The sequence below is a fragment of the Enhydra lutris genome, unplaced genomic scaffold (genome assembly GCF_002288905.1).
Source record: "Enhydra lutris kenyoni isolate GAN:26980312 unplaced genomic scaffold, ASM228890v2 scaffoldscaffold6, whole genome shotgun sequence".
NCBI lineage: Eukaryota > Metazoa > Chordata > Mammalia > Carnivora > Mustelidae > Enhydra > Enhydra lutris.
Window position 1 is genome coordinate 39,346,291 of NW_019154090.1, and position 24,928 is coordinate 39,371,218.

Here is a 24,928-nt window from a genome sequence, read left to right on the forward strand (position 1 = left end):
AAACATCTGGCCAACCTCTGGAAACACATGGCAAACTTTTCTTAACTGAACTTAATTTCTGTTAAGTAGTAATAACTTAAGTAACTACAGTAGTAACTTAGTAGAACTAAGTAGTAACTTAAATTGGTTTGAACATTGCGCAGTTTCCATGCATGTCATTTCATCCTCACCACAACCCTTTGTTCAGGTGGAACTAATAAATAGCAACGCCCCCCCACACACACCATTTTATAGATAAGGAAACTAAGTGGGTTGTTTTTATTTTTAAGTACATACCTAGTAAGTGGTAGATCTGGGATTCTAAAACCTCTAATGCCAACTCACACTACCAAAAAGCTATTGTAAAAAATATTAGTTTTTCAAAGATCACCTTAAAAAGTATCAGTCAGGACAATGGTAGCAGCGTAGGAAAGACAGAAAGATCACAGCACCACTTCTGAAGTTTTCCATCTTTGGCGTGAATAAGCAAAACAGATTCTAAAACATTTCTAGGAAATTAGTTTGTGCATGGAACACTGAACTCTTTAAAGTAAAATGATACACAAGCTCAAGATATTGCTATTTTTTTTTTTATTTGTAGCCAACGTTTATTTTTATGCCTAGAAAAATACATGGGGGTGCTTAGGAATAATGTGCTGGGCAATTTGCTACTTCAGTGATAGTAATATAATCCCGAAAAAGCAAGCACGATTATTTTGTACTTTTTCTTGTTTTATTCAGCAATAAGACCATAATTTTTCATATTTAAGGAAGTATGAAAAATTTGTCGAATTTTAAAAGCTGAATACATGTAGCGTTGGATCAAGGCACATACAAGACTGGCCAAAGGGCGTACAATGCACTTTGGTTTTTTTGTTGGAAAAAAAAAATCATGGCAACAGAAGAATGATGTGGTTTTTAAACAAGTAATAGCTCACAATTCAGTAGGAAGCTAGAAAGAAATGTTACAAGTTCATTATGTAATATGTGGAAAACTGTGACAGTAATGGGCAGTATTCTTGATCATTGTGAAAGTAAATTGAACTTTTATGTACAGTGTTAAAACATTTCACATAAATCAGATCTAAATTTGATTTCTAGCATTTATTTTTCTTTTAAATTCTTCCTTATTTAAAGTACTACTTTCTCTGCATTTTTGAGGGGAATTGCTTATGGTTATACTACCTTTTTAAATACATATAAGTGTTTCTTTTTTGAAATCATTTATGATAAAAACATTATAAACATTAACAATTATGTCTTTAGAATTCACTTCTCAAAAATCAGGATGGTATAGGCAAAACCAAAATGCAATTCTGGTGTTTGTGTTCATTATACTATAAAGTCTAAGTTTTCATGTTTCCTAAGTACAAATTTTCCCCCTAACTTAGAAGCGTGCTCACATTATTGATTTTGTGAAGTCCTTTATTCTCAAAGCCTTGTTAACAGTGGTTTTAATAACAGACTTCACACTCCTTTATGCCAGTTGATGTATTCAGTTCAGAAGATAATGCTTACTTTCTTAAGGATATCTAATTTGCTTAGAGTAAAAATGGAGATATGCAGCAAGTTTGATATTGCCCATTACTTCACAAATATTTTAATTTATTGAATACCACTGGGATAATACAAATTGAATAGTTGGACATTACTTCATAACTATTTTTTGAACTTTAATTTTTCTCATCCAGCCAGTTTTTTTTTTTTACATTTTATTAATACCAAAGTGAAAAATGGCCTGTGCTTATACTACAAGGATCTTATGTGAACTCAGTCCTGATTGTTCAACACAGCAAGAAAATTCACTTTCACAGTCAACAAGTCATCTTACTCAGTAGAACACAAAGTAAATGGTTTATAACTTCAATATTTGCAAGGAAAATACAGTACAAATTACTAAAAAATACTAAAATATAGAATTGTGTTCAGGCATCTCCACTACGTCAATCGCAGCAGTAACCTGAAATTTGAAACTTTTAATAAAAAGTTCTTAAATATAAATTATATGGCAAATGTACAGTACATTGCTTTTTTCAGTCTCTTGTTTCCAGTGTTTTGCAGTAGAACAGGGTTCCTACCATCACCTCCTTTAGGTTTAAAAAAACCGAAACACAGTCTGCTACAAGGCCTCCAGCATCATGAGTGTGAGTGATCTGAGTCTGGAATACCACTGTCTCTGTAGCTTCGGTTACTACTGCTTTCACTGTGATTGTTTTTGTACAGATTCATTCCATTAGGAGGAAATATGGTGTGTATTACAAATTCCTCCTTTGAGATTGGTTCATTGCTTATCGGTAACATCTGAAAGGAAGTCTCCCTGATTTCCAGGATGGAGTTGTCCTTCTTAGTGCCAGCTTCCGCATAGTCATCCTTTCTTCTCCTCCCTTTGCTGTACGCACAGTTCCTTGAGAAGAGTGATCCATTCCTATGAACATACCAGCACACTAAAGCAAGAAGGGCGATGGTCACCAGGGCCACAGCCCCACCAATGATGGCAGCCAACGGTAAATTGGGATTTTTGTAAGGTTCTTTCTCTTGCTCTCGATTAAGGGTCGTTGTAGGGTTGTACATTCGAAGGGGTGCAGTTTCAGTCTCAATACAAACACGGGTGTCATCAAATAGGTAGAGGTTACTGGTTTCCATGGGAACCATGCAGACTCGATAGGGCGAATCAGGCTCCAGGGCTGTGACTAAGTATTCATTGCGTTCCCCTGTTACGATTGTTTCTGTTATAGATCCAGATGCTGGGCTATGACCCAGTTTGAGCCAACTGAGTCTTAAAGCAGTCATAGGTAGGACAAGTTTCCAAGAGATATGAATTGTATCGGAGGTGACAGATTTCACAGTAATTATAATTGTTTTTCTTGCTGGACTCCCTGTGGTTCGCTGATCTTTAGTGAGCTTGGGGTTCTTAATGTCTGGTTGTTTGGTCACTGGAGCTGGCCATTGTCCTTGAGCAGGATATACCGTGTTGGGTATTGCAGTGGTTATCTGAATGGTGCTTACAACTGCACTGTCCTTACAATCAAACAGTTCTGCATTAAGGTCCTTAATAGCCATCCCCCGCACTTTTTCTGGGGCTTGGCACATAAGCCCACGCACATTGACCTTCATAGGCAGTGACTGTAGCCAGTCACGTACCCATTTCATCTTGCACCCACAATACCAGGGATTGTTGCGAAGAATCAGTTGGGTTATATTGTCTAAATCATCAAAGATACCCTGAGGTAAATTACTTAGGTTGTTATTGGACATATCAAGTCGATACAGCTGCCTTAGATAAGAAAAAGCATTTGGGGGCACCCGATTGATGTGGTTATCTTGAAGATAAAGCTTCCTCAGGTTTGTGCCTGGAAGGTTTACTGGTGCAGCAGTCAGGGAATTCCGTACCAGAGACAGTTCTGTTAAGTTGACTAGGTTGAAGAAAACTTTATCACCTAAACCATGGTTGTTCAACAGGTTTCCATCCAAAACCAGGCGTTTGAGGCTAGTAAGACCTTGAAGAGATGGTGATGAAATAGTGGATATGCGATTATCATCCAAGCGTAATTCTTCTATAGTCCTGGGCAAACCCCAGGGGATTGTGCTAAGGTGATTACGGGACAGGAAAAGCAGTCGGAGATAGTTGCTGTCTCGGAAAGCCCCCTCTTCAATGCTAACAGCAGACACTGAGTTATCATCTAAATGTAATTCTTCCAGATAGGGAATTTTGGAAAGCGAATCATAAGTGATAGTCCTTATGTTATTTTCTTGCAAATGTAACTCTTTTACATACTTTGGTAGGTTGGTAGGAAATTCATCTAAACTGTTGTGGTAAAGGTATATTCTTTCTACTTTCAGCAAGTTTTTCAAATCTGAAGGAATTCCAGCGTTATTTATTTGGTTGTTCTGAAGGTAGAGAGTTGTAGCATCCTCTGGTATTCCTGTCGGAATGGATGTCAGAAAGCGATCATTACAGTAAATGAAACCTGCGTCACAGCGGCACACAGATGGGCAGGATTTAGCCATAACTGATAGAGGTGCCACCTGAAGGAACAGCCCAATTTTAGTCCCAATGAGGAGTATGCTCCAGGCTGGGCTGATCATGGTCAGCAGTGTTGAGGTCTTTGTACACGGTAACGTCAGAGCCCTAAAATGGAGTGAAAAGAAAGACAGAAAACAATTAGGTGAGGATACTTAAAATAGTATTCAAAAATAGATGTAGAAACTAAAATATGTATAAACGCACTTTTAATGTATTAATTTTTTTTTGTGCGTGTGTAGAGTTTATTGCAAGCTAACAGTGAACATGATCACATAATCTCTTTACCGTAAATGTTTGTAGTATTAAATTCAGGAGTATCATGTCCCAAATCCACTTGATTTTGAAATGTTAAATATAACAAAAGTTTTATTGAGCATTTTTGTAATGTTTGATATCAATTCTATAGCCAGTGACTGACCAAGCTAATCAATTTTCTAATTTTTTCTTAATATTCGTAATGAGTTGACATATAGGAATATGATTTGTTGTATTGAAATAATATTACTGTTTTTAAAAATCAAAATTTGGTATCTGTTTCTTACAGGTACAGTTGTAGAAATGTATCCTCTTAGTATTCAGGAATAGTGAGTTAATAGATACCTCTTAAGATTCTGAATCCTAGTAAAGTCATTAATTTGTTTTGATTATTGATGTTAGTATTTTTCTTTGATTATTAATATTAAATACTCTTACATAGATATTTCTAACAAGGAAATCAGAAGGAATCTTTTTCATCTATTTTAAGGAAGGAAAGAACACCTAATAATACATCCAGCTAACCTAAGTGGAAAATTCCATTTCATATTAAACTAGTTCTTTCTTTTGTTCCCATTTTTTAATATGTTTCATGCTATATGACTTAATGGCCTTATGCAGACTTTTTATTATTTTCTATCTTATAATATGTTTCACAATGCATTTATCATTCTTCAGGTTCTAATCTAGAATATGGTTAAACTTTTCTCCATGGCTAGAGAGTTATAGATTTGGACTAATCTGTTGTACAACAGGATGTCTTCAGCACTTTTATGTATTAATTAGCCTTTGTAATTTCAGGCATGAAAATAAAACACTTTAATATTTTTCCTACCTTATTGAATGATGTGAATAAATTTTGCGTGAGTGAAAATCCAATGCGCATATATTATTTTCCTGGTGAGGGGATGGGACTTATAAACTCTTGTTCAGTCCTTGGAAATGTTCTTCACTGTTTGTTCAAGTAATCCTATGCCGCACACACCTCCAGATCAGGCTCGCTGTTGTCAATGAACATTCCAGCTGCAGTTCAGCATGGTGGGCAAGCTCATTAAAGTAGGAACCAGAAACAATTCAGCTTCCTGTTACTATGTAGAACACATGGCTTCCTATGCACTTTTTTTTTTTTTTTTCTGATAGAGTTTCTGTGTGAAGGTTCCTTTTGTGTAGCTTAATTCCCTTAGTAGAAATTGCTCTCTTTAAAATTCTTATTGGCTCTTCTGTGCAATGTGGTCAGAGATAGTAACTTCAGATCCTCATGAAGAAAGCCATTCATGATGCTAAGGCCTGTATAGTAATAGGTTTTTCAGTCAGTTACCCCCCACCTTTATTCCTATCCAGGATTATCCAAGTATAAACTTTGTACAGTAGCTATATCCTGAGGTATGATTACCTGCTGTGAAATAGCTATTTCCAGCTTTTGCTTCTTGCTGCTTTCTCAGAATATCTGGTGCAGTCACGTTATAGAAGAATAGGTATTCTTTTTTAAGAGGTAAAACTTAATTCAAATATTCTTCATAGGAAAAAAAAGGAAGCATACTAGATTTCCTTTACATTTCTCTTCCTTAAAATGTACTGGATCTGAGCATCTCCTGTGAAAGCAAAACGTTTTAATGAACTATTAATAATGAACTTTAACACGATAAAGAGATTTCCTAGAAATTTAACTTCAGTTTATCTTTTAAGCAACACATCTTTCAACATAGTAGTTGGTGAAAAGTTGTTTGTTACTTCCCAATTTTACTATATAAATAAAGTAGGAGCTAAAGCTGAGATTGTCACCAAACAGATAATTTCTACTGTTAACTGACTGTTAATGTCGCTTTAAATTAAACACAGAAGGAAAGCTTCATTCAAGAACCAGTAATTGCCTTCCATGGCTTTTGAATTCAGTTCAGGCCAATTTTTAGAAGTTTACTTTTAAATCTTAGATATAAAATGATTAAATGTTTGAAAAGAAGAAAACAAGTATATGTCAAAGAGGTGAGCAAATATGTAACAAGGATTTTTGACAAATGCCATGGTAACTTTTAAGAGATTTCTGAACATGGTTTTACAAAGTCATACAGTCTACAATATAAAGACTTGAAAAGAGTTTGCTTTGGAATTTTTTCTTTTGATTTGCTCCGTGCCTTGTTTAAATCTTCCTGTGGGGCTCAATTTTCTCAGTTGTAGAATGTGAACGTCATCACCTTCCTCCTTAAAGGTATTTCTGAGGACTAGTTGATGATCTTGAAACTCTAGTTACTCAGGTGTTCTTGGCCAAAAGGTTGCACAGATGTTCAAGTAATTATTAGTTTTTCAGGAGAAAACAATTTTAATTTTCTTTTGCTTTAATCTATGTTTGAAATAGAAAGGACCCTATGTCAATCTATCTCCTTATAATGACCATTTGGAAAGCATATCAAAACCTGACAAGGTTTTGCTTTCTCTAGGTTCAAACAGAACACACCAATTTCCAGTAAGTATATTCTTCATTTCTGAAAGAAGAATTAAGGCTTCACCACCCCCCCCCACAGTGATTTTAATGATGACTGTTTTGCCCATTACCTAATATCCATGAAGATTTTTGGGGGAGTAGTCGTGGGGAAGTGGGTAGCATCAATATCTGTTATGCAGGATGACCCATTCAGGGGCTTTCTGTACATGTAAAGAGCATTAGGGTATCATGGAAATATTTGACCCTGAAATTAAGGACTATAGTACATGCAATTTGCTTCTCCCTCAGTAATTACCTAGCATCCAACAAGGATAGCATCTGTTCCAGAATTCAAATACTACTGAAGTGAATGTTAAACAAGGCCAAAATTTGTTTCTGGTTCTATTTGAAAATTCATTGTCTTTTAGCTTGCTACCAAATATCAACACTGTCATAGAATGCATTAACAGAAGGAAACTTAAAAAAAAATACAGATCCATTTAATTTATTATTTAAGCAACTTGAAGCAAAAATAGCAGTTAGCAGATGGATAAAGTAGTCTCTAGTGGATCTTGCAAAATGCCCACAGAGGGAAGTTTAAATGATTTATTGTTCAAAGTGAGGTTTTACTCTGATACATTTAGGGCTTTGCTCATTATTGTTGAATTTCAACAGTGTATTTTCTTGAAAACTGTTGCTTTCATGGAATGTAAAAATGAAAAATCAAGCTGTTGAAATTATAATGACAGAGTTATTTTAAAAAATATCTGCTTTAAATATTTTCTAAGCTTGAAAATTATTCAACATTTAAAATAATGTGGTTAATTTAAACTAAGGAAACAATGACTTTTGTTAAACTGCATTAGAAGCTAATTAAAAACTATGATAAAAATCACTGGTGAGAACATGCTTAAAATTTTACCAATAATCAGGCATTTGTCATACTCCAGAACACACTTTAAACTTGAGGAGATGAATCTGATGAATGAGAATTTAAAAACTGTTGACTGTTTCCCAAATCAGGTCAGCCTAGAGTATGTCCAAGATGATGATCATAATGATAACTAGTGATAGAGTTTGTATCTGAACTATAAACATTTTATGAAATCAAGCTCTAAGAATATGTATTGATTTTTATGTTTTTAACCCAGAGAGAATGGGAAAAAAAAATTCTAAATTGGTGTGAAAAGACAACTAATTTGTTTATTTTTCTTGTTTTACATCTGTAAAACTGCTTTTGCTCTGTTTGATATGCAAACTCACATTGTCATTAATACAACAGTGGTAATATTGTGGGATTAACAGCCTAAAATCTCATTAAATTCTTGGAAAATGTTATTCTCTTTTCCCCAAATTACATTAAAACAAAAGGCAAAATTATCAAGCAGGTTTCTTTGGAGAGGATACTCTTTGAGAAATAAAGATTCCCTCAAAATTCCTACTCCCTTTCTTTAAGCTCAAAACAGTTCATGTTTGATTGCGTTTTATATCTTTTCCTTCCTTTTTATATTTGAAACTACAGTGCTAGACAGCTGTTTTGTTTTGCATATTAAAGGCTCTAATAATCTATCTAAAATATGTGATCCTGCCCCCCATTCTAACACTTCCCCTTTTCTGAGCTAGTTCTACATATTCACGCACACAGAGATGTGGTAGCTGATTGTGAATGATAAAAAGAAAAATGAGCCCTACTGGTATGGACACTGTGGCCAGGTTTCCACAGCATCGACTTCAGAAGCCTTTATGTCTGCACAGGCTTGAAAAGAGGCCATTACTTCTGAATGAAAAGGAATTGATCTTTTAGAAAAATATTATTAATAGGGTACCTTGGGGAAAAAAACATAAATGGGACCCTAGTTAAAGGAATGTTTTAAACCGTTTTTTAATGGAATCATTACTAAGTAGATAGAATTTAAAACTGTGGCAAAAGGAACAACATAATCACCTCACTGATAAATCAGATTTTTAATAGGGATCTTTCTTGTCAGTTTCTTCTTCTAAACAAAAATTGTGGAGTTAAAAAAGTATGCATTTATAATGTAATCATCAAGTCTGTTAAAAGCCTCCAATTTAGTTCCATAATACACCTAAGAAAGTATAAAATACATAAGGATGCTATCATTTTGAGATATTTTAGGAAAACTAATATAAAAATTAAGAGGTTTTATTGAATAGAAAACTGGCATTTACATACAGTCAAGGATTTGAGGCAATCTGTATGTTTATATGATTTCTGTTACTACAATATTTTAGAGGTGGGAATTTTTGAAATGAGAATGTATTCTCATGTTTTGATCACTTAGATTAAGATTATATGTTGATAATATGCACTAACTTCCTAAATCCTTTATTTGCTGCCTTTGATTTAAATTGATTTCGATTCGAAATCATTGCTTATTTAAAAAAAATCTTAAATTGAGTACAGAGTTTTGAGATTTTCGTAAAGAGTCGTATTAATGATTTGCTTCACATAATGGTATCTTGATGGAACCTTTTAAAAAATATCAAATCTAAAAGTAGAACTTTTAATCCAAGTTAATTGCATTATTATTTTGAATAAAACTTAGAAAACAGATGCTTAATCAGATTTATCCAAGTCTGTGAATATTTGTAGTTAAACTGGAATTTATATAATCAAAATTTACAGTTTTAGAAGGTAGTTTATTTATGAAGGGGTAAACTGCTGCTAGAAAGCACAACAAAATGATCAACCTGTGAATGCTAAGTCTTTTAATGACAAATGGTATTTAAAATAAGCTACATATACGGTCAAACTGAAAAACTGGAGTACATCAGGTTAGTTGATAGTGACAGCAAAATGCTTTCTAAGCAGCCTGTCTGGTAGTTAAATTTTCCACGATCATCAGATTTCAGGAAAGTTCCAATTCTTTTGTTTAATGCCAGGCAAGCAGAAGGACCTCTAACTCCCCTCTTGAGAGTCATGAAGTCTGAAGGGTTTGCTGAGCGGCAGAGAAGCAAGTGTGCCTTTTCATACTTGGTTTTATCCAGACTATTTTCTAGCCTGAAGAAGGCTGTTTTACTTATGCAAAATAGGAGATAAAAGTTCCAAAGCAAAGGATTTTTACTTTCTCCTTTTATGTTACTGGTTCTTTTCTCTCAATAGATTTGTGATAAATGAATTCAATTCTCCTTCATTTATACTGGCTTTTAAAATTAAATCGAGCATCCTTAAACAAAAAGGCAAACTAGGAGGTTATCTTTCATGACAGTGGATGCTTCTTCCTTTTGTGATATTTAAAGCCATACTAAATGAATTAGAGAACCAAGACTTGTATGAATGAATGAGACATTTAGAGGGTCGTAAAGCAGTAGAGGACTGAGAGCAGGGAACAAGCTTTAAGTTTATGTTGACCTTTGAGCAATTGCAGTTAAACCTATATTTTTAAAAATCACCAACATTTTCCCATTGCAGACTTTAAAGTTCCTTTTTCAGTGTTTGTGAGTACAATCTGGTTGATATGCTTTAAATTTCTAATATTCAAGTTTCCATACACGAATACAACAAATTTTTGTGTCTACTGTGTGCCAAGCACTGTGCTGGTCAATGAGACCATCCCAAATTATAAAACACTTTGTCTCTTCATTTCAGCGTAGGGTAATATTGATGTAAAACATATGAAGAGGAAGAAAATCAACAACACATAAACTGATCAATCCACAGTCCAAAGGCACACTTTAAAAATGGTATTTAACCAAATGTGGTCTATGGGTTTTCTTTTCAAAGTTGCCACGGTAACTTGTGCACATGAAAACTGAAAGAATAAAGAACAAAAGCTGTCATTGTCTCATCAAGTGAGAGCAATTTCTCTCTCCTCTCATTTAAAGAGACTAATACCTGGAGAGAGCTTTTTAGACATTCCTGACACTTAATTTTGGGTCTAGGAAAAAGATAATGTATATGCAAAACAAATGAACTTAAGCTGCTGGTGAAATTGTATTTCATTCCTTTGTGACTTAAAATCTGTTTTCTCTGCAGTTCTTGTCAAGAGTCACGTTGAAGTCCTAAAACCTGCTCTTCTATGCAACAGAAACATGGCTTTCAAAACTCTTTTTTAGTGTGATGTTTTACCAAATTTAGTTATGTTGATTTGCAGTCTGAAACTGGAAAATGCTTTCTGAAATGTATATTCCCTATTTTGGTTCTTAAAAGGAAGAAGGCTTTTTCAGAAGACATTTACAAATCATCTCCTTGGAAATTGGTTTGTCGATGTATGATAAGTTTTGAAATGGTGGAATGTTAGAAGTTAAGAAACAGCCCTTTTTATGCTCTGAAGAGAAAAATGTAGTTTCGAGAATTAATATTGCTGAGAGATTTACTGTAGAGTTTTTGCCCACTGGGGGGTGGTACACTCTACCAGAACACTGCTTTCAGAAGCCGCAAGTCAGATGTTGGCTGCTGCCGGCCAGTTTTTCTCTGGTTTAATTACAACAAAGCCTCCTGTTGAGAAGAGCAGTGAAGGCCTCTAGGGCAAAAGGTGGGAGGGGGGGGGGGGGGGGGAAGGGGAATGAAAGGAAAAGGAGGGAAGAAATTACAGCCTTTGAAAAATTACTGAATCTTATTTCCCTCATTGACTTCATTTATGGTGGTCTTCATGGGACTTTAACAATTATTTATAATGCTATTAAGTAAACTGATTGAACAAAAATACTTAAGGTGGTTTAATTCAAAATTTTTAAGTTAGCTCTGAATCTTGTCATTAATCACATTCTTTGTATGTAGCCCACCCACCTTAATAAAGGGGGGAAAAGTTAAGATACACTGAAATTTTTCTTTAAGTGGCCAGATTTAATTTAGTGTTGGTATAAAGTTGGCATATCAAAAATAAAAAGCAGAAAGAAGAAACAGTCATATAATATTAACATAAGTTAAGTTCTCGGCTACTGATTTTTGTAGGGTTTAAAATTGTTCAAAATAATCCAGAAAGAGGAGGGAGCCTTAGGGTGTGTGGCCAAGAAAAGCACAGACAAATCTCTCCGCAGTGCACTTGCATGTTTAAAGCTGATAATTGTATTTTTCATCTGGAGACACTGAGTGTTCATTAGGGTCTGGTGTCCCTAGGCAGGAGATGCTGAACATAATTGGAGTTTCTATTTGATTGGGCAATATAGTCTAGAGAAGAAACTGGGGTAAAGATAATTAATAGCTTGCTAACAAAGTCTGACAGCCACAAGATTTCAACCAAATTTATTTCACACCGCTTCATTTAGCTCTGAAAAAGTTTTGATAAAATTGGAGGCTCCTTAATTAACACTTGAAAGCGAAAGAAACATACCTTCTATTTTGTTGCCACATTCAGTTATGACAAAATTTCTTACTGTTTTTCTTTTTTGTAAAAACTTTATTTGCTGTTCAATTATGTATTTCACAAATGTTAATGTTTAGGAAGTATTTAGTTGGGCATTTTGAACCTAATCATCATTGATTTAAAGGGGGGCAGAGAAATGAAATGCTCAATTAATAGCTGATGGTTACTGTAGAAGAACAATATTAATGAATTCATTATGTTTATTTGATAATATCTTTGCTGATTCCTGGATTTGATGTGATTTGGCAGTGCTCTATTAAAAAAATTGGATGTGATTTTCCTATATAAATACATACAATTACATTTTTGTAACCCTGTTTTTTTATTTCAGCTAATAAATATATGTTTGTGTAACTAGATGTGTATATGTTGTGTACACACACGTATTTGCAAACTAAGTAGCATATCTCTGATTTAATCTTCTTTGGGTTTAAAACCCCATTATTAATATTGGTAGTAATGGTGATAATAATAATTGGTACTTTTAAAAGATTAATTCTTTACTCATTTCAAAAGAGATGAGTATCAATCATCTGTCACTTTGGGGCAGGCATAAATGGTTATCTCAGAAGAGACAAATTTATTCTTTATGTCTTATGCTAGTCAGGATATTCATATGCTGCTCGGGATAAATGAAAGCCATTGCTACAGATGATGCACCTTTCAGGTGGCTTTATTCATGCTGTTTGTTGCTAATAAAATAACATTTATGTGCATTTTAGAGCAGATTCAAGAAAATTTAAAATAGCTATTTGTCAAAGGCATTCGAGAATCTGATTCTAAAAGTGGTAAATATCAAGGCTTTTTTTTCCCTTTTTAATTTTGATAGATAGATAGATATCTACCCCCAGATGTTGAAAAATATAGGCCTGTTGCACTTTTTGCCTCTATGCAACCATTTTGTTTCAGACCTAATTCATTGAGAAAAAAAAAATTTTTTTTGAGAAGATATATTTAATTACTTTTGGAAGCTCTGCTGTATAAAATCATTTCTTTCAATATAAAATTTTCTTATTGTAAGTTGCAACTGAATGGATACTCTGCACATCCCACTTGATGAGGACTGTACTTATTTTCCCCCCTGCCACCCTGAACTCACTGCATACATCAGGCAAAGCTTCCGCGCTGAGCTTTGTTAGTTTTTCTGAGTAGGCTATGCCAATTACTATGCTAGTCACATACTACATTTGCCCAAGCAGTGGATTTTGGCGTTCTCCTGGGGGTGGGAGGGAGGTATGGTTGGGAAGAAAGTCTCCCTCTCCTCTGAGCTGAATTCACTAGTTGAGATTTGCAAGCTTGAACTGCTTGAAGCAGCTCTGGCAGGATAGCAGAGCAGGCTTTAAAATCTAGGTGTAGCTGTTAATCCTTACAGAGGCACAGAAGTCTCCAGGAGTAGCTTGGCTAGCTGTGAGCAAGATGTATGCTTTTCATGTACTGCGTACTCATGGGCTGAGGGATTACTGATTTTCTTTCACAGTTGTAAAAACAGCAATTGGTGATCATACCACACATACAGTACACACCAAGTTAGCAAGACCTTTCGCTTTCCTTTCTCTGAAAAAATCTGCCTTGTATTCTTTAGTATTTAACATTTAACTTTCCAACTTAAGGTTTTCCATAAGGCTCTTTTCAAATCACAACTCTACGTAGCAGAAAATAGCCATTAATTATTACTTTTTAATGAAAGAAGGTTTTAAGAAACTTCTTGCATTTGGCTATATAGTCAAATTTTCCCCCCACTGGCTTGCACACACATAAATTGCTCTTACTCGTGACAGAGCAAGCGTTCATGTTTTGATGCCTCATGGTACCAAGTCATTTCTGTCTAAGGAGTAAAAACCAAGCAAACTTTCTGGGACAATCTTAAGGAAAAAACATGGGAAACACTTACCAGGAAGACGAGAAAAAGCAATCCCATATATACTGCCGCTATAGCTGTAATTCCACTTACTGTGAACTGGAGTAACAACCCTCCCCCTCTCCCAAGCTCCGCGTTCAGTCCACACAAAGCCAACAGCAGCTGCAGGCAGAGCTTGTCCTGCTTCGGATCACTCCTACACTGAGGAGTGAGCGAGGGAGAGCATTCCAGTTTACTGCACACAGCCCACCTCCAAGTCTGAAGTTAAAGCTTCACCTCGCAGTGGTTGAAGAAGGGGGTGATGTCATAGATGGGCAGGACTTAGCCGAGCTCTTGTTCAGTGAGGTAACTGGATAGACAGATGAGCTTTGCAAACGCTAGAGGGAGTGAGAGAAGCCAAAATGAGGCACTCAGCCTGCCAAGCTGGGATGCCATTTGGTTTGTAGGCAGCTTTTTGGAATTTTCAACATTTTCTGAAGTTTAGTACAACCAGGTAGTGGTAGCCAGCTTATTTAAAAAAAAAAAATACGAGCATGTTTGGATATTTCTAAGAGTACAGTAGGAAAACACAGGTTCTTTTTATTTTGTAAGCTCTATGTATTAAAAAGAAGTTAACCAAAAATCCTATTATTTTCATTATTGAATAGTTCCAATAGTGTTGTAATTTTGAAGGCTGGTAACTCCAACTGTGAATAATTATTCGACAAATGAGTAGAAGGCAGATTCACATAAGTAACTGAGGTATTTAAGGGAAGGGGAACAAGAATGACAAAAGGTAAAGAACCTTGAAGTAACCAGTTCTTTTTCCTAGGGGTAATGAGTAACTTATTGTACTATATATGTTTTAGGAAATGAAAGTATTTTTCACGGACTTCCACTATTTGTTCATCTTTTTTGAACCTGGCAGATAGTAGATATTTTCCTATTTAGGGAACCCTCCCTAAATATGAAAAGTTGTAGAAAAAATAAATAGATTCTTTTCCTTTCTGGTATGTTTTTGCTGCTCTAAATATGGATTAAGATATAAACATCTTAAGAAAAAAAACCTTTCATGGGTGGTTTTGCTTTTATTAAAATAATTTTATTTTAATTTTGGTACATGAATAAATACTGGACAGTTATAAAACAGACATAAATGTCTGTATCTAATTAGCAGAATGGTAGACTTTAAGATTCAATTATGATTTTCATAAACTGGTTTCTACTATTTGGTCAACAATTGCTTTGGGCCCATAGTTTTCCACTAAGTTCATTTCACTTTTTAGTCTCGCTGGGGAGAATTTTGTTTTTATATTTACCTGGAGGGCAATTTCCTTAAACTTAATACTACTTGTTTTAGTTTTAGAGGTTCACAACATTGTCTTTTGTGTTTTTAAAAAAGGTTTCTATGAATGTGTGTTTCTGAAGGAGGCCAGCTAATTGTCTTCCCCAGGAGTATTTGGTTATGGTCTCTTCATTAGCTTCATTTAGTTTATCTATTTATGTGCTTTTTTGATAGCAGTTTGACCTTCTGAATTCCCCTCCAAGAATGGGTGGTATCAAAGTAGAAGGTGAACCCTTGATAAGAGGTATATTGACCCCTATTGTTCCCTGATAGCACTTTGGCTGGCACTGAGGGCAGACCCATTACATCCAGGAGTTTTAGAATTCTGATGCTTATTGAAAAGCCAATTTCTTAAAAATGTTAGATAGCACAACTAAAGCTGAGATTTAGCTGCTGACTTTTTGGGGGAGAGGTAGGTGGGAATAACATAATCTCTCACTAAAGTGTGAATTTTCTTTTCTGTTACTGTAAAATACATGAATTAAATTATTTTATGAAATAATTCTTTCTAGAGGCTATTTTCAGATGGGAGTTGTTTTATTTAACAAGGACTTTTTGGTTGGCCAAATTACTGTGGGCTTATATCCATATTTAATCAGTTGTATTTCCATTCTGAAAAGAAAGATGAATGGACAGTTTTTGGTTATAGGTAGCTAAAAGATGGTGTACTGGCCTGGGAGTTAGGAGTTTCTGAGGTTTCTATTCCCTAGGCTGCCATGTGTTTGTTATATGACTTCATATCATGTGTTCTGGCCTTTGGTTTCATCACATAGCAAATAAAGGCAGCAAGAATTTACTGAATGCCAATTATGTACTGTTCTTCTTTTTTTTTTTTTTTTTAAGATGTGGATTAAAATGTAAAAGCCAAGAGACTGTGAAAAATATTCTTAGTCCTAGAGGCACTGATTTTGAGGCAAATTCTAAGATAGTCCGCATCATCCTACATGTCCACATTGAAGCAGCAAAAGAGTATATATTTGTTTTTTGCTTGTTTGTTTTGTTTTTGTTTTTGTATTTTAGTTTCCTGCTTTTATCAGCTGCCTAAAATTCTGCCAGTTGGAGGTGAACTAAATAAAATAGTATGTACCATCTCTGGAAAGATTAAAAGTTACCCTGAGTTACTATTGGCTGCTTTCCTTCTTTGTTACCTAAAGGAGATTAGCTGTAATAAAGGGATGGCTGTCCAGGTTTGAGGGGAAGGAAGACAGGCAATTTTCAGCCTGATGCTCTTTAGACTGGTGATAGGAAAGGAGAGCCTGATTCTTCCTACAGAGAGAACTCAGCTCAGAGAGGAGGAGCCAGTGCAGTCTAATGTTGAAAGGCCATACTGGGGTTCCATCTTGGCTTTGTCACATGACTGTAGACAAATCATTAAATCTTCCTGAGTTTATTAGCTCAGTGTCTGACTCATAGTAAATACTCAGTGAATGGTGGCAGCCATTATTAAGATGAGGGCATCTGAGTACCTGGAAAAAAGGGACATCAAGAAGTAGAAGAGTGACCAAAGGGAGGTAAACAGACAGGAGACAGTCAATGACAGCTTTTTCATGCTCATCTTAATTTCCCTTTGGAGTGGTTCTGTAGCCAGGGCATGGGGGAGGAGATGAGCAAGTAGATTTTCTTGTTGATTTTTTTTTTTTTCTGTTGTTCTGCTTTTCATAGTCTCATGGTTTCCAAGGATTTAGAACTTAGTTGAGTTCTAGTAGGTGTTTTAAGGTTGAAAAGGTGTTTGTTGGTTTGTGTTTCATTCTGTTTTGTGGGCTAGTCTGTGAATCTAATGCTGTACGTGTAAAAAATCACTTCAGATTGTAACAGTTGGCCTGAAAATGAACTGCATCCTAGTTTTAGAACTACACTGGTCATATCAAAGAACTTTGTGTTTTTCTGTTTTTGCGAGAGGATTTGAGGCATTCCCTAGTGGAGAACAGGGGAGATTGGATTTGGAATCAGGCTTCCCAGGCTCTGCCATTTACTTGTGTATCCAACAACAACAACAATAAATCCAACCTCTTTTAGTATAAACAACTCCCAGCTGAAAGTGACTGCAATACATAATTATTCCATGGAACAGTTTAATCCAGGAATTTTAACTTGTCTTGACTTACGGTACCTCATTCATTTATTCATTCATTCATCTACTCATTCATTCACTCATTGTGTACAAATTCATTGAACATCCCTATAAAAGAAGGTAGTAGGAGTAGATGATCCACCAGACAACCTCCTGCTACACTATTTGTGATTTAATCTTAGAATGTATTAAAATTCTTTTAAGTCTTAGAAACATTCTTTGTTATTTTTCTTCCATTCAACATTTTTCATGAGAATTAACTCTTCAAATTTGGGTAAAAAACAAACTGACAAAAAAACCCAGCTCAGGCTTTGGTATATCAAATGCCTTGAGCTATTATAGTTGAGAATTCTTTGGTTGTAAGTCATTGAAAGTCCAAGCCACATTGTCTAATCAGTAATTGGAATCTATTGGTTCATATAACTGAGAAGTTCAAATATATGGTCTGGCTTCAGGTAAAGCTTGATACGGTGGCTTAAAATGTGTCAACAAAATTACAGTTTCTCTCTGGCTCACAGTGTTCTGCCTTTTTCAGAGCTGGCAGCCTCCACAGGCTATATGCAGTGGACTTTTGGCAGCTCCAGGATTTTCCCTTAGGCAGTAACAGTTCCACATATCGCATTCCCATATTATGATGTTCAAGGGGAGAGAGGTCACCTCCAGAAGCTCCCGCATATAACCCTGTGTTCAATTTCTCTCATTCCTGAGCTTATTACAAGGAGGTGGGGAGGGGGGAGTATGTTGGTGAGCTTAAGCCCCCTGTAATAGCTGTAGGTAGGGTCCACCCTCTTCAGACACATGACCGAAAATGGAGGTATGGCTCAGGGGAAGATTGGGCACTGTTAGTCTGAGAGGGAAGGGATGGATGCTGGAGATTAGCTCATTTTTCAGAAGCCTTGACATGCTGAAACTTGGGCATGTTTTATAAATTTATAAACTTGGAGCTGCTCTTTTTCATTTTCTTTCTTTCTCTCTCTCTTTCTTTCTTTCTTTTCTCCTCCCTCTCTCCCTCCCTCCCTTCCTCCCTCCCTCCCTTCCTCCCTTTTCTTTTTTTCTTTAAGCCAGAGTTTCTGTTTAAATTGCCAAAACATCTTTAAAAGATTTTCTATTTGTAGACCCTCTCAAGTCTAGCCCAGTTTTTTTTTTTTTTTCCTGTCAACAGGTAGTGATGCATGTCAGGGCATATCACTACTACATCTTAACATGAGCCTATGGGATGTTAATAAAATAGAGAGTGCACATTCAGCTATCTGTAATTCTGTGAAGTCAGGCCAGATGCTTAATGCACCAGTTAGAAACTGTACCAAATCTTTCTGAACAATTCCAAAGGGTATTGGAGAAATAATTAGATTTTAGCAGGTCACAGATGCCTTAGAATACTAAAAGGTTTAAAAATGCTATATTAAACTGTTCTTCTGATATTTGCCTTTTATTAGTCAACACTTAAAATGTACCTAAAAACAATCACATATCCCTTTTAAGTATGTTTCCAAAACATACAGCACTGGAGTGAGATCTGTCATTACAGGACTTGAGATAGAAATCAAAGCAAAATCAGAGTGGTTATTTCCCTGCCTGACTGCTTGTCTGCCCACCCTCTGGAATACCCTTCTTTCCCCTACCCTGAGTTGGACTATTACACTTCAGGAATGGGGAGGAAGGGAATTTAAAAGAGCAACAAAACAACCATCTGAGAAAAAAAAAAAAAAAGCACCTCTTTGGCCTCTCAGGAAAGAAAAGAGGATCTGGGGTTCAGAATAGGTTAGCACTTAGCCAAAAGTGATGTGGTGAGGTAGCTGGCAAAACTGAACGCCTGCAGATCCCTCCGTTCTTCCATTGTCAGTGCGTTTTCTGTATGGCCTGTATGTAAAATGGTGCACTGTGCCTCTCCCGCTTGGCTTGCAGTAGGCCGTACCCTTGACCCCTTCATACTCCCAATGTCCTGTCATCTTTGTCTCTTTGTTTTAAAATGCAAAAAAGAGATTTTTTTTTTTTTTTTTTTTCCAATGGACCTTGGGAAAAAACGGAGACTTGGACTAAGCAGAGTGAGTGAATTCTCCCTCTGATACTTACTTTATGTGAGGCCCTGGGAAAAAAGCTTCAGTTCTTTGAGTCCTAGTTCTCTCATTTGTGAGGATGAAGATAGGGGACCCTCACTTAACTATTATGGACTTCAATAAAGCAGTGCATATAAGAGTTCATTACTAAATTTGACAAAGCACTTACCAAGACAGAGCTAAAACCTGTGGGTAGTTGCTTTTTATCTTCCTGGTGATGAGTGGGGCCAGGATCCATTCAGAAGGCACAATCCATTAATGTTAAATTGAGCAGTGTGTTTTAACACTTTATCTTTGGGAATGAAACAATTTAAGAAATGCTTCTGCCTACTGTCCTAGATGCTCGGACCTTGAGATAACAGTATCTAAGGCTGGTTCTGAGACTTAATTACAACCAAAGAACAAATTCTTTATCCTTGGAAATTATTAGTATAAAACATAGCTTTGGATGAATGGCTAACAGTTAATAAGAGCAGATGAGTGTATATCTAATTATTGAAATGGGTATTTACAAAATATACAAGTGCATTGCCCTGGAGCCAAGTGATTCTCTTTTAACAGCTGGCTGTTGCTGCTAGTCTTGACCAAAGCTGTCATCACTTGCAACCATCTTATTATTTCACTATTTTTGGAGTATTGGCGCTAATTTTAGGTACACAAATAGACCTTCTGAAAAGAAGATTTCCTGAAATTGTTGTCAGGTTTTTATTATTTCTGGAAACCAGCACTGTAGTTCTCCTTCTGTTTGAGATTATCTTTTTTAAGGATTGCTGTTTCCCAGCAGTCCAGATTACTTAGGTACATAAACATGTTTAATGTTGAAAGAACGTGGTCAGAGTAGAATCAAAGACTGTTTTATATTATATCTGTTTTATAAATGACTACGGAAACTGCACCTCATTGGCACCATCTAGGAGAAGCAGATTTACTGTGATTAGTATTTCTTTTTGCTGGGGAACTGGTATGAATCAATTCTTTGCAAGATTTTTTTAGAGGATAAAGTATTCTTAATTGATTACGTTGGGACCCAGTGAATGTTTTACAATATCATCTATTCCAAAGAAAAGTAAGTTACAATTAAGTCACATTTACCATTTGGAAATTTGCTATGAAATACAAATCTGTTTAAACTTTCAGAGCATGATTCATGACACATAAAGATGAAATTATGTCTATAGTTTCCTCTGCATCATTTCCTTTGGACTATAAGTGATTAACCTTAAATTGGGGGAATTTAAAGATTTTATTTATTTGACACAGAGAGAGAGCGAGAGAGATCACAAGTAGGCAGAGAGGCAGGCAGAGAGCGAGGGGGAAGCAGGCTCCCTGCTGAGCAGAGAGCCCTATATAGGGCTTGTTCCCAGGACCCTGAGATCATGACCTGAGCCGAAGGCAGAGGCTTGACCCACTGAGCCACTCAGGTGCCCCAAATTGGGGGAATTTAAAAGCATTTTGTAATTCTTTCTTTAGTTGTTTTTATTCTTTCTGCTTGACATTTAAAATATGTTAGTGTTACAAATTTACAGATGCTTTACTAGGTTCATAAGTGTTTAAAAATTAAAATCTAGACTTGACAAGTCTTATTAGAAGTTACAAATATTGGCAAAAATTATTTGTACTTTAGTGAGTTTTTATTCTTAATAAGTTGTTTTTAAAAGCAAAGGTAGAATTAAGTATTTTAAAAAGCATTACTTTTTAAAGTCAATCATTTTTGTTTGGGAGAAAGCTCAGAAGCTTTTTGGTAGTTATTTAATTGCTGTGTTTACACAGAGGCAATAGAGAGCTATTTGACTCCCTTTCCAAGCAGTCCCTCTTTGTTTTCGTCAGTAGCCCAGGGAACAGGCGTGTCACTCTCAAGTGCCCCCATGTAATTCTGTCCTCCGCTTCTTCCCTAGGGCAAGCTAGAAATAAGCTTATCAGATCATATCTTACTGACAAAGAGCAAAGCTTGTTGGAGGACTAAAGAGGAGGAAAGGACAAGTAAAATATAAATGACAGGTTTGATACAAAAAATACTAGGTTAACATTGGTTTTTCAATAGTCAAACTTTTTTTGAAAGTAAGATTTAGATCTTTTTAAAACATTTGTTTGACTTTTACTTTATGTACAATTTTAAGCGCCACAAAAATTAAAAATTTTACTCATATCTTATACACTGTAAGTGAAGTTATCAGCATCATCATTATCATTGTTCTTGTCATTGTTATTATTTGCTCCTTGTGAGCAAATCTTTCTACCTTATATTTGGAAGTGGTTAGAGAAAACATCTTTCATCTTATGTGCTTCCAGAATAGTTTTCTAACAAAGTAGAAATAGCTTCCTGATAGAAAGTGGAAATATTAAAAATGTAGGAATAAATTATTGTAAGTGTTAGGTAATTATAAGGAATTTTTATATATATCTATATCCTGTTTTCTTGACTAAACATTAAAATGTTTATAAGGAACTTTTAACTCATACTTATATCCTGTCTTTTTGACTAACAAACCAGTATTACCATCTCCATCTAATACCAGCTGATATCTACTAATTGCATAGCAGGTGCCAGTCCTGAGCTTGTTTTGGGCACTCTCCGGTGGTCTCTCTGGTTCTAAGAGAAACAGATGCTATTCAGGCTCAGATGGTTTGCAGTTTTTAATGCACTTGATCCAACTCACTAGCATCCTCTTTGTTTCATTTAAATTGGTTTATTTCCAACTAAGTTGAGGCTTTCCCAAAGCTCTAGTTCTAACTTTACAGGAGAGTCCATGAGACTCCCAAGTCATTACTCTGCATCCAGGATTGTACTCCCTTGACTGAAGAAAGGTCTTCTCTACATGGCAAGGAAATCATCTGCTTCAGAAGGCTGAGAGCTGACACTTGCTGAGAAGGCTAGAATGGCCCAACTAAGCCATGACCATTAAAGAAGGATACTTGTGTGAGGTCACATGTCACAGTCAAATCATCAGTATATCCGTTAGGAATAGGGGGCAGCTTTCAGAGGCTTCTGGTTTGTATCCAGATTCACATCTAGTCTAACATTGTGATGATCAGGGATATTGGCCTGTATTTTTTTTTTTTTTTTTTTTTGTATGTGTGTGTCTTCGTCTGGTTTTGGTAAAAAGATAATGTTAGCTTTTAAACATCAGTTTGGATATGTTTCCTCTCTTTGTTTTTTTGGAAGAGTTTGAGAAGGGTAGGTATTAAATCTTTTTTGAACGTTTGGTAGAATTCACCATTGAAGCTGTCTGGTTCTGGATTCCTGTTCCAGGGAAGTTTTTAATTACTGATTCAATATCCTTGCTAGTAATTGGTCTATTCAAATTTTCTCTTTTAAGAGTCTGTTTTCAAAGGTTGTTTCCAGGAATTTATCCATTTCTTCAGGTTGACCAATTTGTTGACACTTAATTGTTTATAGTAGTCTCTTATGATCCTTTGTATTTCTTTGGTGTCAGTTGTAACTTACTCTCTTTTATGTTGGAGATTATTTATTTGAGCTGCTCTCTCTGTTTCTTTTGAAGGGCAGGGAAACTTCTCCTGGAAACTTACCCCACTTGGCTTTTTCTCATATCTCATTGGTTAACACTGAATCACATGTTAATGCCTAAATTGATTATTTACTTACAAAGCTAGATTAGACCATGATGATTGGCTGAGGGAGAGGACCAGTTTCCCTCAAAGAATGTTATTGAGAGGAAGATACCCGAATAAAATATGCTGTTAGGAAGGAAGAAGGAAAGTGGATGGTGTGTAGGCAATTAGCAGTGTCTACTATATTTCTAAAGTGCTTGTTGCATTCCCATAAGTAGTATGTGAATCCTTAATTGTCAGGGCTTCTGTTTGTTTTTGCCAATCTAATGAGCATAAAATGGTACTCTTTGTTGTATTCTTTGGCATTTTTGTTCTCAGTGGGTTGTACACCCTTTCAGACGTTTGCTGGCCCTTTGGGTTTTCTCTTCTGTGAAATGCCTGATTTATGTTCTTTGTCTTATATTCTCATGACTAATTTGTATTTTTCTTATTGATTTATAGCAGTTTTAAAAATATGTTCCTAATAACAATTATAAGGTTGTCTTGGAAGTGTCTTCTGCCAATGAATGGCTTGTCTTTATATTTCTGTTTTTTTTTTTTTTTTTAAAGATTTTATTTATTCATTTGACAGAGAGAGATCACAAGTAGGTGGAGAGGCAGGAAGAGAGAGAGAGAGGAGGAAGCAGGCTCCCCAGTGAGCAGAGAGCCCAATGTGGGGCTCGATCCCAGGACCCTGGGATCATGACCTGAGCCAAAGGCAGAGGCTTTATCCCACTGAGCCACCCAGGCACCCCTATTTCTGTTTTAATTAAAAAAAAAAAAAAGTTTTCATAACTTAAAAATTTGTACATTTTGTATCGCATTCAGAAAATTATTTTTTGTAGCATGGTCATACAGATACTATTTTATTTTTTTTTTTTAAGATTTTATTTATTTATTTGACAGACAGAGATCACAAGTAGGCAGAGAGGCAGGCTGAGAGAGGGGGGGGGAAGCAGGCTCCCTGCTGAGCAGAGAGCCTGATACGGGGCTCGATCCCAGGATCCCGGGATCATGACCTGAGCTGAAAGCAGAGGCTTTAACCCACTGAGCCACCCAGGCGCCCCCAGGTACTATTTTAAAGTAGTCTTTATTTTACTGAATTTTAAGTGAATATCAACCTTTTATATAGTATATATTAGCAGTTTCTAAAGTGATGTGGGGACCCTTCCATAGGATCTGTAAGATCAAAACCATGTTTATGGTGATATTAAGATGCTGTATGTCTTTTTCACTCTTATTCGTTTATACATGTAGAGTTTCACAGAGACTACATGACCTGTGATATCACAGCAAATTGAAAATGCCAAAGCAAAACTAGAAATCCAGTTTGTCTTTTATGCCAGGCATTCAAGTGACTTGCAGAGATGTAAAATAATGGTGTCTTTTGAATATATCTTTTCCTTGTTTGAGAAATAGTCCCTCCCCCACAAAATATACTTTTTTATGTAGATGCATATTGGATTATTATTATTTTATTTTATATTTTATTTTTATTTTTAAAAGATTTTATTTATTGAGAGAGAGAGCGATCACAAGTGGGTAGAGGAGGGATCGAGGGAGAAGCAGACTCCTTGCTAAGCAGTGAGCCCAGGCAGAACTTTATCGTAGGTCCCTGGGATCACCACCTGAGCCGAAGGCAGATGCTTAACTGACTGAGCCACCCAGGTGCCCTGTACTATTGTTATTTTAAAATGAATTTATAAATTAAAGTGTTTTTTTTTTTTAAGATTTTATTTATTAATTTGACAGACAGATATGACAAGTAGGCAGAGAGGCAGGCAGAGGGGGGGCGGGTACATTGGGCTGAGCAGAGAGCCCAATGTGGGGCTTGATCCCAGGACCTGGGATCATGACCTGAGCCGAAGGCAGAGGCTTTAACCCACTGAGCCACCCAGGTGCCCCTAAAGTTTTGTTTTAATTTCTAACATATTAAACATTGAGAATTATAACTTACATAAATAAAAGCCCTTTGGAGAACTGATTAATTTTTAAGAATATAAAGGAGTCCTGAAATGTCTTTTGAGGAGAGAGAGGCAAGATGGTGGAGGAGTAGCAGACTGAA

At 35.9% G+C, this 24,928-nt stretch overlaps 2 protein-coding genes across 4 annotated transcripts in view; one reads left to right on the top strand and one right to left on the bottom strand.

The window, feature by feature from the left end:
• The window catches only part of LOC111141568 (MACRO domain containing 2), a 1,949,692-nt gene that overhangs the window by 307,584 nt on the left and 1,617,180 nt on the right, over positions 1 to 24,928 (top strand). The gene's annotated exons all lie outside the window — the stretch shown is intronic.
• On the bottom strand, positions 560 to 14,383 carry LOC111141567 (fibronectin leucine rich transmembrane protein 3). 3 transcript variants are annotated; one of them, XM_022494207.1, is made up of 3 exons: positions 13,896 to 14,383; positions 5,652 to 5,850; positions 560 to 4,108 (listed from the first exon to the last, which is right to left on the bottom strand). In XM_022494207.1, the coding sequence occupies exon 3, from the start codon at positions 4,063 to 4,065 to the stop codon at positions 2,116 to 2,118; it is 1,950 nt and encodes a 649-aa protein (XP_022349915.1). In that variant the 5' UTR covers positions 4,066 to 4,108; positions 5,652 to 5,850; positions 13,896 to 14,383; the 3' UTR covers positions 560 to 2,115. The 3 variants fall into 3 exon arrangements, with proteins under 3 accessions (XP_022349915.1, XP_022349917.1, XP_022349916.1); XM_022494209.1 differs by lacking the exon at positions 5,652 to 5,850; XM_022494208.1 differs by lacking the exons at positions 5,652 to 5,850; positions 13,896 to 14,383 and adding an exon at positions 5,094 to 5,587 and having other exon boundaries at positions 1,712 to 4,108.